General features: G+C 48.9%; 1 protein-coding gene across 1 annotated transcript; it reads right to left on the bottom strand.

Annotated features, from left to right (window-relative positions):
* Positions 1 to 5,428: 5,428 nt before the first annotated feature.
* TERF2 (telomeric repeat binding factor 2) lies at positions 5,429 to 9,758 on the bottom strand. Its single transcript, XM_057399920.1, has 7 exons — positions 9,536 to 9,758; positions 9,362 to 9,457; positions 8,468 to 8,598; positions 8,099 to 8,185; positions 7,317 to 7,463; positions 6,482 to 6,927; positions 5,429 to 5,954 (listed from the first exon to the last, which is right to left on the bottom strand). Exons 1-7 carry the CDS (start codon positions 9,756 to 9,758, stop codon positions 5,492 to 5,494), a joined length of 1,593 nt encoding a protein of 530 aa, XP_057255903.1. The 3' UTR covers positions 5,429 to 5,491.
* Positions 9,759 to 15,278: the final 5,520 nt, after the last annotated feature.

Here is a 15,278-nt window from a genome sequence, read left to right as displayed (position 1 = left end):
ACCCAGATGAACCCTCTGCAGAGGCTGTTGTGAAGAAGCTCCACAGTCACCAGCAACACTGATCCAGTCCCCAGCCAGCCCTGCTCCTCACTGACCAACGCTCCACCAGTCTGTATCCTGTGAACAAGGAAATTAAGCAGGAAAAGTGTTTTACCACCAGAAAACGCACACAGGCATAAAGTGGGTTTGTGGGGGGATGTCCTTCCTCCCTGGCTCCTCCCTGCCTTGGCTGCAACAGCCTCCCTGCATAGCCAAGAGCCTGGTGCAGAGAAGGGAAGTATGGGTGAATCCATCTTCTCCAACTGGGCACAACCAATGGGCATTGCCTCACAACAGCAATTACTGGTCCAGCTTGTGGCTCACATCAAGCCTCTGCAAGTGCAGGGTGTCCCACCCACGGCTGCTCTGGCCCCAGGGAACAGTTTTACAAGCAGGCGGCAGGAGGAAACACACAGCCACAGCCAGGTGCTGGGGCAGGCTCAGTCCAGCAGCTCCTGCTGAAGGACAGAAGAGAAGCAGGTGTTTCCAGACAGGCTTCTCCCAGCCCCAACTCTGCAGGAATGCTGCTGGGAGAGGCTGCTTCTAGCAAATACTGCCGTGGCTCCTCAGCCTTTGACTTCAGCAGAAACCTCGTCCAGACGCTTCTGCCCTATGCAGCACCTCTGGGCATCACTGTTCTACCCCAAACAGCGGCTGACACAACAGCTCAGGAGGCAAAGGGAAAGCCCCATGTTCCTGACGTGCTGCCTGCCCCAACTGCCACATTTCCACCCATATGGTACAAGCTCACACTTACAACTCAAGCCGGCCAAGAAAACACAAACTTTATTTATGGAAGACTGGTAGTACATGAGCTCTGGCTTCGGCTGCTGGATATGCAATGCCCTGGGCACCCATACGCTTGCAGGGATTGCATACCAGCAAGAAGTGTCAGTAAGATATGGCCCAACTTTTAATATAGGAACAACCAACAGTTAAATCCTAAGATACACAAAATTATATTTTTTAAAGCCTCAAAGCTGTGAGGGAAAAATTCTCACTCCTAGGCTCGCTGCTGCTAAAAAAAAAAAGAAATGTGAAGAATGAAAGATCTATTTGTCTCAATCTCCTCCCTGTAAGCTGTGGGGCTACACGTTACCTCCCACCCACAGAGAACTGAGCACAAATGGATGAAACAAGTGACAGTTTAGACAACAGAAAAATAGGATGTGAGGGGACTACCCTGCTATTTGACAGCATCTGAGCAGACAAAACTCACTACAGCTGGGATTCATTCAACAAAGGTTGCAGTTGTCAGAAGAAAGTCCCAATCCAGGCCATTTCCAATCATGTGCTATCAAGCCTGCACAAAAACTAAAACCTGCAGCTAGAGCTCAAGGCTCCTTGGTTCTTGTCACATGATTTCTGTCTGCTACATCAGTCTCAGGTGCCACTAGCCACAGGGGTCCTGACACACACACATCAGAGGCAGGCACCCATGCTGTGACGCTCCAGTCGGTCTTTCCAAAGAAAAAGGTTTGTGCACTGGAGGTCCTGTGGCTGCCAGCTTTAGAGGATTCCCAGTTTTTTCATGGTCCGCCAGCGATCCTTGATCATCACTGCTGTGCGGTTCTGGAAGGGGTATTTCTGGAAAATTGCCTTCCATCTCCCTTCTCCAAACTTCCGCACGCCTTCTTTGATCCACTCGCTCTCTTCCACTGTCCATTTCTACAAAAGAGCATGTAAGCAGTGTCCTGTGAGTACAAAGTGCAGCATCAGAGTGCCACTAGCAGAGAACCACATGGTAACTCTTCCCGTGTGTGTTAGCTCCCCTTTACCATCTGTGCTAGTAACACGCAGGAAAGGCACAGATGTCCTGTCAACAGCACACGCAACACTCAATCACTCCTCTGTGGATGTGTTCTCGTACCCGTTATGAATAACAGAAGTGCTCAGCTCCAGCAGAGTGCTACGTGGTGTACAGCAGCACATGAGCCAGCAGCTCTCCTACAAGCCAGGCTGAGAGTTCCCAGCAGCAAAGTGGGGACCTCTTCCCCAGCAACAGCTGCTGTACGTGTGTCCTTCACGCAACCAAGATGATGAACCTCTCCAGCATGGAGGGAACCCAGCAAACCCAGCTCTGAACCACATGCATCGAGGAAAAAGGACTTCATGCACATACCCAGTGCCCAGCACACAGCCTTACCAGCTACCAAACTGGGCTGTTTTAACAGGGAAAGTCCACGCACCTCTGCAAATGCAAAGGCCTGCACAACTTGGATGACGCCGGCATACCACAAGCACCAGCCTGAGGAAGCACTTTCCAATCCAGCCTCCTCACTGAAAGCATGACAGCAGCTCACCCTGCTGTAGTGAACTGCAGGCTGCTGAGGAAGCAGTCTGAGCACCAACCCCCAGCAGTGTATTTCAGATTGTCTGGCATTTCGCTCTTCTCTGCAGATATATCATGATCTCAGGCCTTGCTGAAAGGACTTAAGGGCTCCACATTACCTGTTTCTTGGAACTGAAGACTGTACTGTTATAGCTGGCTGTCTCAAATGATGCTGAAAAACAAGGCAACAGGGTTACATTTCACCTTAAATCAAGAGGTAGAGACTTCCTTGACAGACTGCCTTGAGCTTAACTGCTGAAATACAGAGCCTACAATGAGAGTACCCCATGACGGACAAACCAAACTCCTTTATCCTTCCCTTTTCTGCAGCCCCAGCTGTTTCATGTGAAAGCTTTCCAATAGGATCTGATTTGTTTTAAACTAGCCAGAACAGGTGCATCCATCCAGGATGTGGCTAGACTGTACACTGAAGCTGGAATTAGACACCCATTATCCACTCCTTTTCACCAGTTAAGCTACATATCTAGCTGGAAAAAAGACTGGACAATTGATCTGACTGAAAACGTAAACTGAACCTTTATTTCATGGCACTAAAGTAGGAACAGGGAAAAAAGCTATATTTCTGATGTTCACATTCTTTAAGCTAAGCATGATTTATCTGAGACCGGAACAGGTGGCTTTGGCACACATTTCAAGGCAGATATACAAAGACCTGGACAGTTACCCATTTTTCTGGGTTTTAGGGTTTCTGGTTTCAAAATTCAGTCACACAGAAGGTAGCAAGAAACCCATAAATGAGCCCCACAGCCAGGATTAGCATCAATTAACACCCACAGGAGGGGCTCTGTTCTTACCGGCACCTGGGAAAAGCTCCTCCTCCTCACTCCAACTCTCTTTTTCTTCCAACCCCTGTCTGCTGTTCCACTTTCTTCTGAAGGACCTGAAAGCAGGCAAGCATTTACTTTGGCTGCTGGCTAGGAAGGATGCTGTTAGGGGAGAAGGTAGGGACACAGAGGATACAGCAAGCAAGTCTTTGATGAGGGTGAAGCGCTGAGAAAAGTGCCCATAAAGTGACTGATATATATATAAACACACTGCCACCTCCTCAAGTCCCCTCTGAAGGTGGATGAATCCTTAGCAGCCTCCATCTGAAGGTACAGTGTGCTATATGTACTCGATACAGGTGGAGTACTGTATTTTGTAGCCAGCATTAGCAAAAACAAGCGACAGGGTATTAACTACACAATGAAGTGCTTACAGCAGACAGAAAGCTGGACTTCCCAGGCCTCTGTATGTGGCACAGACTTGCCAACAACCTGGGGTAGAAGCCTTTAGACTTCCAAGGGAGCCTTTAATTCTTACTGGTTTACTGCTAGCACTACTGAGGTCAGCCAAGCTACAGAGGCCTCTCAGTGATATCAAGTGCCTCAGTGCTGTCACCTGCTTCCAGTCCTCAAACACAGACTTGTAAAGTTAAACTAAGCCTGTTAAAAAAAGCCTTCAGAAGGTTCAGCCAAGGATATTGCATCCAGTATAATTGAAGCCACTGAGAAACAACTGATCTCTGCTCTTACTTGAGGTTGCACTGTTGAACACCTCTTTCTTGCACATAAAGATTTGTGAAATAGCCTCTGGCAGAGATGCACACGATGAGATTTCCAGACAGATGTCAACACCACAGCTACCGTAAGTACTGACACAGAAAGACTTCAAGACAGGACATCCATACAAGGAGCACAGACAATAAATCACTTTCCAGGTGAACTGGAAACCAACTTGCACAGCATCAGGGCTTGAAACTCAAGAACTGCCTACACCAACACCAGCAGCCCCATTCTTGGCTCCCTCCCAGTCTGGCAGAACCCTCACTTTAGCTGGCACAGGATGGGAAGGCATCACATTCATGCCTGGCTGGCTCCTTCCCATGGCCATCAGGCAAAGCACATGGCCTCAGATGAGTTCACAAAACATCATCCTATTCTCACAGGGCTCCCTAGGATCATCAGAATAAACTCCAGACACCCCAGGACAGCAACATCACCTACCAGAAAAAAAAAACAAACAAACCAAAAGATAAAGCATTGCCACTCAAGTCCTTGAAGAGCAGGAAACTTAACGGCTAAATTTTCCCCATGACTCTTAAGACAATAGCAGGGTAGAAATCCCTTCCCAGCATCACCTCTGACAGCTTAACCCAGAGCAATGCAGACCAGCAAGAGTTTTTACCACTGCTTGCACAGACACCAGCTGCACTGCAGCACATCTCAACTTGTGGCCACCCTCCAGCACTTCAAAAACAGTCAACTCCAAAGCAGCCAAGCAATGCAGAACACCAAGATCTTTCCTGCCTGCCCTTCAAAACCAAACCTTCATATTCTCGAAATTCTTAAGCCAGAAGACAAAGGAGATTGTGTTTTATCTTTCCAAAGACATCAAGCTCTCCTCAGTCCTTCCAGTTTCACTCCTGGGGATCCAAAACATCGTTATTGCTGGCTGCTCTGCAACTTAACGGAAGAGCAACTCAGATGTTTAAGCAGGAAGCTTTGCCACACCCTTGTTACAGCCTACAGGAACTACTCATGAGACTCATAGTTTTACAGTCTCCTAACAGTCCTAATTTTAAACTTCTGCCAGTAAGCCTACTTTGCTGTCTTCTGTGGGTAATCCTTATAAACAGGAAAAACCCCCTAACATAGTCCCACATCTTACTGCAGTCATTTCAGCTGCAAGGTAAGCAACAACTCATACTGAAAGAGAAAGTTACAACTAGGAGTTTTTTATCCAACACTGGTGTCAGGGGGGAAAAAAAACCACCCAAAAAACAAAACCAAAAAACCCAGATACCTTAAGCAAGGTGAAGAAGTAAAGAGAGTTTAAAACACACCACTAGATGCATCCATGAACTCTTTCCACTGTCAGTGTCACTAACCAAAGCACAGAGAAACACACATTACCCACAATACACACACTGGAATTGCCTACCAGTACTACCTGCAGTATCTCCAACCCACTGCCAGTGGAAAACAGGTAATCTTCTCCTCCCCATTACCCCAAACAGTGAAGTGTAAGGACAAAGTATTTACTTTGCCCAGTTGCACATATGCTAGCAGACAAAGATGATCAATACACTCATCTTGAATTCAAGAGAAAGGTTTTTGTTCATGCTACCAATGTCAGCTGCAAGTCAAAAGACTGGGTGCATATTAGAATATACCAGAAGAGATGGACTTCATACTTGGCACTGTTGGTAGACACAGGCGGGTCACACAATTTCTGAACAGGTCTGGAAGCAGAAGATACAACTGGCTCCTGGGAAGAGTCTGGCCTCTCACTCAACTCGCTGCACTGGCTGTCTTGCTCCATGACCAGTTTGCTTATTGTGTACAAGCGCCTGGTCTTATGGATAATTTCAGGAGAGTCTGAGATGTCAGAATCTTGTTTCTCCGCTTCTTTCCGTTTCTTGGTTCTGTGGGATACAGAAGGAGACAGTTGCTTGGGGAAAGAAAAGTCTGTTTCATCCAGTTTGGTGAAGAGTGCACCAGAATCCCGGGAGTCAGACAGGATCTTGAAAGCTTCTCTCAGAACAGAAATCCCATACGTGGTTTCAGTTCCAGAGGGCCCCCTACAAAACAAACAGAACTGAGCAGGTTGTAGAAATACCACCAAAGTGGCTCCAATTCACTGAAATCAGGCTTTTCCCAAAGGGTGTGACCCTCAATAACTGATCCCAAGGTGCAAATAAAATTTAGTGAAGAAGGCATTCTCAGCCCTTCAGTCCTCCCTCCTTTTAAACCAGGTGGTGCAGCAACGAAGCAGGTCTTTAGAGAATATGCTCATGTGCTATTCTCAAATAAGGGTTGAGCCACATGGACACCAAACGCTGCTTTGTGAGAGCAAACCTGCTGCCAGCCACTGCCCTCCCTCCCTGGTTTGCAGTATCTGCAGAAAAAAATCCCAAACCAACTGAACACTTTTACTGTGATCTAGACAGAAGCCATACACTGAGCACCTCCAGGGCTTGCTTGGGCAGACCCCCTGAGGCTGGCATGGGGGAAAACTTAAGAGCTACCTGGAGAGAGGAAACTACTGACTGGAAGAGAACGGCTGCCACACTTTATCCACAGTGCAGGCCCAGATTCCTCTGCTCACCTTTTTGAGTCCATGCAGGACACTCCCAGAGGTTGTGGAGTTGCTGCTGGGTCAGCAGCTGGAAGTTCTGGAGTTGCTGCTGCTGCTAGTTCTTTAGATATATGCATAGGCTCTGATGCATCTTCGAAGTTATTATCCGTTGCTGTTATATGATCAGGAGTTGCTTCTGGGTCAGTACCCTCTTCCATAGGCTCAGATGCTGTTGCAAAGTCACTAGTTCCTTCCCTAAGATCTGAACCTGCTGTGGGGTCATCTGCCCCTTCTGCAGGGCTGGGAGCTCCCTCCAGGTCTTCCGGCATTTCTGCAGGCTCTGGAGTTCCTTCTGGGCCCTCTCCTTCTCCCAATGGCTCCAGAGTATCATCCTTTGGCCCATTTGCAGACTCAGGAGTCACTGATAGGCGTCTTGGTTTTTTTGCATGTTCTGAGCTCGAAGTCTTTTTAATTATCTTGGACAAAGAAAAAGCACATAACCATTAAAAGATGATTCCTTGTACTGGCACCCAATGTCATCTCCTCTCAAAGGCATTTTTAGCTGCCACCTGCAGCTAAATCAGCCCCAGGTACAGAGCTCATGCTTATCAATTAAAACTTGTTACACAGACTGAAAGATGCATTCACCTCTAGAAACCTTTCTGGAATAGACTGATTTTGTGGTATTTTGGATTTAATCCACCATTAATTAGCTGCATAAACTCAAACTCATTAACTGATACAGAAGGCATGTAAAAGACAAATTCCTGTATTTCATTGCCTTCTGGCAAAGTAAGTGTTGGTTCCCCCAATATCTACACCCTGTGCTGTACTGGGAAGCCAGGTAGGCAAGGCAGACACATACTGTTTGCAGCAGGGGCTCCGAATCATCCATGTAAGTCTCCAGGAACTGAAATGTGCTCCGCTGGAAGTCCTTGTAAGAGAAGTTTCTGACCACTGGATGACTGCAATCCTTGCCCTGGATGACAGTCAGCAACTCTTTCTTCTTTTTCTAGAGGAGAGGTAAGAATGCTCTGAATAGATACAAGGATATAAACACAGGAGCTAGGATCCAGGTGAAGTGTGGCCCCTTCCTATTTGAGATTCTCCAGGCACAACTACTTTACACTAACACAAGGCTAGGAAAAGGCCAGAGGAACAGGCCCATCACCTTGTTTCAGCAATCCTGACTTTCTGCTCCAGCACCCAAGACATTTCATTGCCTACAGAAAGAGGAATGGGGACTCTTGCTTTCAGAACCAACCCTTACCAATTCATGCTCTACACATGAGCCTGAGTTTTCCTTGAGGTAAAGGATGAATACCAATACCTGGAAGACCCATGGAGACACACGAGAGAATACAAGTAACAGATGGAGCTTCAGAAATTATCAATATGCTTGAGAAATGCAGAGCACTCAGGGTCCATTGCTCAAGGAGGACTCTTTAATTCCAGTTTTGGAATCCTTACCTTTCTTTCTTGTTTGTGTGTGTGCTTCTCAAGGAAACCTCTTAAACCCTCAGGGGTCATACTGCCCACCCTGTAAGACATACCAGAAACTCCTCCAGGTACCCCTGCACCCCAACACCCCACAGGACATACCAGACAGTGCTCAAGCAGCTGTCTCTCATTCCAGCACAGACTCACCTGGCTTTTGAGCTCCTTCCCTATATGCCTCCTGACAATTTCTGCAGCTTTCTCAAACTCTCTGTTTCTGATGCAGACAATAACAGCCTACAGGAGAAAACAAAAACCATTTTCTCTGCTGACACTGAACTTACCATGCTCTGTAGATCAACTTTGGAAAAGCATATATGATCATCAAGCACAGCACAGGTAACAGCTTAGTATCAACTTACAAAGAAACTCTTCTACATTAACTGATGAAGAAGCACATGCACTGAAGATACACATTTGCAGATAAGTCAGCCCTAATGATGGTATACCTGAGGCAATTTTCACTGTCATTTACACAAGACCTTTGTAAAACAGAGTATTTACTCAAAAACATCTTACAGCTTCCTTCACCATTTCCCGAAGAGTTTCCATTGTCTCCTGAGTCACAGCGAATTCTGTATGAATAAGCTCCAGGACACCGATTGCTGACTCCAGCGGGGTGAGGTCTGACTCCTTATCAAAAGTGCAATCTACAAGAAACCAGAGCTGGTGGTTTGTGAGGAGTTCACAGACATCTTACACAGATTTAGTCACTTGTTTGCCTGTTCCGACTGCAAATCCTACAGCTACCAAGGATGAAGGTGAGAAGGAACGGAAGGCTGTCTGCCAAGGGCCTAAACTGCAAGATCCACCCCTAGGCATAGGAAGGTACAGAAGCACCATGTGCTTATTAATAACTGATCTGGGGGAATGTTGCAGAAGCAACAAGGCTGAGCCAAAGCCACAACCACAGAACTGTAGAATCACGGAATGGTTTGGGTTGGAAAGGACCTTAACATCATCCAGTTCCAATCCCCTGCCATAGGGACACCTCACACTAGACCATGTCACCCAAGGCTCTGTCCAACCTGGCCTTGAACACTGCCAAGGATGGAGCATTCACCACTTCTCTGGGCAACCCATTCCAGGGTCTTGCCACCTTCACAGTGAAGAACTTACATCTAACTTGGATATGTACACTAATGTTGGTGTGTGTCTGGCTAACAGGACAGACTGGTATCTAGGACACTACTCCTGCCTATGGCAGCACGATGCAGACATGAAAAGCCACGCTCTTCAGACCCTTGCCTTCAGGGAAAAGCTGCTACAGATGAACAGCTTCAGCCCAGGCTTCTGCTCTGCGCAGAAACGCTGCTCCTGCCTGCTACTGAGACGGAGCACAGGGACAACGGGCTGAAGGCTCACCCGGCCGCGTCTTTTCCCAGGGTATTACTGGGAGGTTTGGGGACGCACCGAGGTTCTCGCCTTCCTCGACCCGTGACAGGAATTGCATCAAGCGCAGCCTCCGGGCCATGACGTGATCCTTCTCCAGGGGCCGCACAAGCAGCGCTGCGGGACAACGGGTAGGTTACACGGCGCTGGTACAACACGGCGCGGCCCCGGCTCCCCCCCTCGGCCCCGGCGCACCCTGCATGACATCGCGGAGCTGTCGGAAGTCGCGGTTGCGCCCGGCGCGGTAGGCCGCTAAGGCCTGGTGGAAGTAGAACTGCAGGACGTGGCTGTTCACCGCGGCCTCCTCGGCGTCCCGCGCCCCCATCGCGTTCTGCCGCGGCGCCCGCCGCCGTTTCCCCACCATGGAGCCGGGCACTGAGGCGCAGCCCCCGCCGAACGAGCGACGACGACGAATCATCCCCTCGGCCGGCCGCGCGGCGGACCTAAAGCCTCGCACAGCCCGCTGGTACCGGCATGCACCGCGGCCAGCCACCCGCGCCACGCTCCCACCCCGCCCCGGACTGGCGCCCTCTGTCGGTGGGAGGTGCAGCCGCCAGCCACCCGCCTGTTCCGCGCCCCGCAGAGCCCGGTCCCGCCGTGCCGGAGCTCGGGGGTTGCTCTCCGCCCGCCTAGAGGGAGGCCCAGAGCAAGGGACGGGGCTGTCCTCCGGCTGGTGTCGTTCTCTGGGTACAAGCAGCGTTTCCCGGAGCCCTGCATGCCCTGTTCGGGGTGGGAGGCGTGGAGCAGGAGGGCAGTGCCCGCTGTGAGCGATGGGAGCCTGGGTGAGAGCTTCCCCGGGCACCTCACCGGGGGCACACGTGTCCCTTCAGCCTGTCCCAGCACCCGGAACAGAGCCAGTGCCCTTGCCGCCAGCACAGACATGCTCAGAGCTGTGTGCCAAAGCATGAGCCATCCCACCCACCATGCCCAAGTGGCACTGGGAGAACCGACATGATGTTAAGGCAGAAGCACAGCCTGTGCTTGTAGATGTGACTGAACACTTCAGGTATTAGAGCAGCGTCATTATTTTATGCTTTATTTGGGGTTTTATTTTACTTTATGCTCTTTATTCCACTCTTTTGAACAGCTGGATGTTTTCTACACTGCATACACCCATTGCCATGACAGGATGGCTCCCACTCAGACACAGCACCTATGTGGCCTGGGGAACATCACCAGCACCTCCAGGGAACACCACCAAATGCCATTTGGGAGACAATATCACCTGAGGCGGAAAAGCAGGTGGTTAAAGGGGTTACTCCCTCCCTTGTGAGCAAAATCCCAGTCTCCAATGGAAAACAGTAAAAGCAGGAGGGAGTTTTACAGGCAAACAAACTGAAGTTTGTTCCATCAGGAAAGGAGGGTGGCTGCTCATTTGCCAGGCCATTACGGCGCCACACGGCTGCTAAATGTTAGGAAGGATGCGACAACACCAGCTGCTTCTTGGGCTGAAGGGGTGCTGGGGTGACACACTTTGGTAAAACACTTTTCCCTATGAAATACTTGTGCTCCTGCACCTCAGACACACACTGGTCCAACCAGATGAGCCAGGGCTTTGTCAGATCCCACCAGCTCAGTGCAGGTTTTGGGATTTTGGAGCTATTTTTGCTCAAAGATTGGGAAAGAGGAGTCCCTGGAGTCCTTTCCCAAGGGAAACAAGCTGTGTCAGGGCTTCCTTCCCACACGTTATGGGGCCTGCCCATGCCAATTATGTGCTCACAGCACCCAGCACTGGAAAATGAGCCTGAAACTGCGGTTTCCAGAGTAAACACAAACCAGTTTTACTCTCTCAATCTTGTACAATGAATGAAAGGGAAGCAGGGAATATGGAAGCAGGCAGTGGACCTGGAATGCTGGTGGCCTTCCTGTCCTTTTCACCAAATCGTTGCCTGGTGTCATCACCAATCCGTTTCAGAAAAAGGTTTAGGGTTCACGTGCCGGGCGAAATGCTGGGCAGGAAGGCACAAATTACAGTCATGTGCTTTTTAGCTGTAACTCATTGATTTATGGATTTGATGAAGTGATTACAGATTAAACAAAACATTCCAGGGAACAAGATCAGCATGTTGCCGCAGTCTCATGTCTTTCTGTATGAGTTACAGTGGAAAATAAAGGAGAATCACCGGGAGCACCTGGTCACTGCACTCTGTTCTCTTTGCTGTTGTTGAGCACAGGCTTCAAAAACAGGAGATGACAGCAACTGTGCACAGGGTTTTTTGCTCTGCAGATGGACACATGACAGATTTCTGACTAAACTTTGGGCTTGATAATGGTAAGAGAGAGCAGTGACTGAATCGTGTTGCTCAGTAAGTAAATAGATACAGAGCTTGTTTGTTACTGTGATCATTAATGGTATTGCTAATTTGCCTAGAAAGCCTGGACATGGAACAGGGCACCACATGTAATGCACAAGTGGAGTTGTCTAACAGAGGCAGTGACAGCTGCCAAAAACCAGGCAGCAGTTAAACAGCAGGAAAGGGGAATGTTGAGGAGGATCATGAGACCACTGTGCAAAATACGCGGCAAACCCTCCAGGTGTGAGAGCTGCAGAGAAGCACAAAGGCACTTATTAAAGAGATTTATCGAGTAGGTTATAGAAAGGGATGCTGTGAACCAATTTGAAGCAGAGGTGAGTACTTTGTATTGAAATCAAGCCAGGTGGGAATAAGCTGGGATGTAGGAAAAGAGATGTAGCTTTTGATGCAACCAAGGACTGGGACCAACCGAAATATGCCAAGAGGTGGTCAGCCTCATGAAAGCAAAAGAGCAGTGATCTTTGCTGCAGTATTTTGTGCGAGATGAGACTTGGCTGCCCTTGTTAAGGCCAGGCAGAAGGATGTTGGGTGCATGATGATGAAATCCCCTTTAGTTTACAGTCTACGGCCTGGCTGGGGGAAGCTTCTCTCTCAGACATGTTACCCAGTAAGGGACCTGCACAGTTGTATGTCACATCAGAGCAAGGAGCTAAAAGGCTTACATTTCAGAGGGGGTACTTTGGTCACACAAAGAATCAAGGAAACATCCCTCATGACTGGGAAAAGGTACACAGAAAGAATCAAAAGGAGAAGAACAAGTTTAGGGTTTCATCTGTGCTGAGACTGAGCTATTGATGAGAAGTCTGCAGAAAAGTTTCAGGACAACAGGCCAAGACTTTGACAATATACAAATACCTGGTTAAGTAAATGCACGGACTTGCCCCAGTAAAGAAGATACCCAAATCTGTGTTTGCAGACAAAGTGAGAAATAGCCAGAGGCAGCTGAAAGGTCTGTGCCCTCCAGCCTGCAACAGAGCTCCATAGGAGGATGATGATTTTGGGAACAGCCTGCTACTTTGCACAGCCAAAGCGTGTATGGAGAGAGCACTGTCTGACACTCAGCTTGGAAGAAGGCACTGTGCAGTCTCTTAGGCAATGGTAGGGAATGAGTGTATATTTAAAGGAAGACTTCAAGTGTGTACGTGTTGCCTCAGTCAAAAAAAACCCTCCCAAAATTATAATAGATTAAAACACAAAGAGACAATATTGTAACTCTATGGCTGTGTCAGTAAACGTCATAAAGTTTAATGTAGAGGCTGGCCACACAAAAGCGTTCAGTTCACCACAGCAATATAACAAAGGCAGTAAGTGGAGCCACACACTGCACTACCTACCAGGCTTTGGAGGAGCAGAAATCCTGGTATGCATTACTAGCAAAGCATGAGTGATAACTGAGGAGATCAAGAGCTCGCTGGGAAGCACAGGGCAGTAAATGTGCTTACAAAAAAGACAAACACTGCTACAGCAGTGAGAAACTAGCATCTTACAGAACAACATGAGGAAAAGTTGCCAGCGCAGCAGGTCCTAAAGGATGTGAAGCAGTCGGTACCGTGGTACATTCAGGTTTGCAGTTTACCTTTTTAAGATAGAGCACACTGATAGCAAGAGACAGGTATGAATCCTGCACATCCAATGCTTCCTCTCCCTGCACTTAGCTCTTTACCTCTTAAGGTGGCTTTATTTCCTTGCTACTTTGATTGTACCTTGACCCCCAGTTCCTGGTACAAAACCAGCAGAACAATGACAGGATAAGCTGGTGTATGAAAACCAGCTGCCAGTGCCAGGCCTCAGGCCAGAATTGCAGCCATTTGCAAAGGTTGTGCCTTACAGCAGTAACTGGATTAGAGATGATGGTTGGCAGGCACCACTGGAGCAATTCCTTTCCCTCTAGTAATAAAAGACCTTTGTCAGGATGACATCTCTGAGCTGATAAATCTCCCAGACTGTGCCATGAGATATGTCTCATTCCCATGGAATCCCAGCTTGGTGACACAGGTACCTACTTCACTGAGCTCCTTTTAAAGTCCCAGCTGCAGCAAACTGCACAGCTGTGAGCCTAATTGAACTCTCCTTGCAGACACCTTTAATCTTTAGTTAGTGTAGCCAATGATATTAGCACATATCACAACACAGCAGTTACATTAAAACAAACTGTCCAGCCTTACACCTGCAAGTGCAAGGAAATAATTTCCATAGCCAAAAATGTCAGTTTATAAATGAAAAGCATCAGACTTAAAAATTACTCGTGTTTTTGAGCTTCCAAACAGCCTCTTTGGCCCTAAATCTGTTCAGTGGGGCTGGCAGGGAAGAATTTAGATCTGCACATGAACATTTTCCTTTGGGAACTGGTGATAACACAGCACTGGCAGGTGTGCCGCACCTCCGCTGGCTGTTTAAAGGTCTGAGATGGCCATCTATTTTATGTTGATTCGGAGAAAACTCCAGGAACAAACTTGCCAACAGAGTTTCAAGTTGACAAGCAGGTATTCTTTATTGCGGCGCCGGGAGACACGGGGAATAGCTCCTCCTAACGCGTGTCCCCGAATTGCTATACGGGTCATCCTTACATGGTCACTGAGCATATTACATCACTTTCCAAAAGGTTTCCGGCACGCATACAAAAATGTGGTGGTCTTTAAGGGTCGTTTACTTTTCCCAACAAGCTTAATTAACATTACAGACATAGCAATAATCCTGCCCTACTACTTATCAGTTAGTTTAACTGCTCTCATCCTGGACATCTGCTAGTGCGGGATACTCCCTAGTAGATGCTTACACCAGCTTAATGGGTTTATTAACACCCCAAACATAGCAATCATCCTGTCCTTTTACTTATCACTGAGTTTATCTGTGCCCACCCTGGACATCTGCTAGTCCCAGATACTCCCCATCCCCAGGTCCTGTCCTTCTATTCTGCTTTTCTCACACCTTTTGTACTGAGGACCTGAACCTATGTCAACTACCTCCAAGCACCGCAGTTATTTTCCATTACAAAGCCATCAAACTCAACATTACTTAGAACTGATTACATTTCGTACTTTTGTGCCTCCTAGTCTCAATGTACATAAAGAATACACCAAAAGGAGGGGTACAGATCTCCTTCCCGTTGGCAGTGGAATCAAAAGCCAACCAAAGGAGCGCTACAGCTCGGCCAAGGGACCCTCACGCCTCAATAACCCTTACCAGCACACATCCCGTACGCTTCCCAATGGAAGCAACCACTCCCTGTCCCCGCACTCACGTGGATGGCTGGCACCACTCATCCGCAGCCTTTACTACCAGAGGCCCAGCTCGGGAGGGCAGCTCAGGCAGTCCCTGACAGGGGCTGGGACGTGCAACCCGCTCTCCGGTAGCCCCGGAGGGATCCGGGGCCGGGCCCGACCGGACCGGGGCCCAGCGGAGCGCGCGGCCTGAGGCAACGCGAGGCCACGCCCAACACCTTCCCGCTCAATCGCTCTGCCCGCTTCCTATTGGCCCAGGCCCGGCGCCGTGCCCGCCCATTGGCTGCAGCCGGCACCACCGACCGCGCCACCGCCGCCCGCTCCTCATTGGCCCGCGGCCTGGGCCGGTGGCTGTAGGGGGCGGGCGCGGGGAGGGTGTGGGGTGCGTGCTGTCGCTACGGC

The sequence above is a fragment of the Pezoporus wallicus genome, unplaced genomic scaffold (genome assembly GCF_028554395.1).
Source record: "Pezoporus wallicus isolate ANWC-B61680 ecotype Strahan unplaced genomic scaffold, APGP_CSIRO_Pwel_v1 contig_448, whole genome shotgun sequence".
Taxonomy (NCBI): Eukaryota; Metazoa; Chordata; class Aves; order Psittaciformes; family Psittacidae; genus Pezoporus; species Pezoporus wallicus.
Note: the sequence above shows the minus strand (reverse complement) of the source record. Positions and strands in the feature narration are given on the sequence as shown.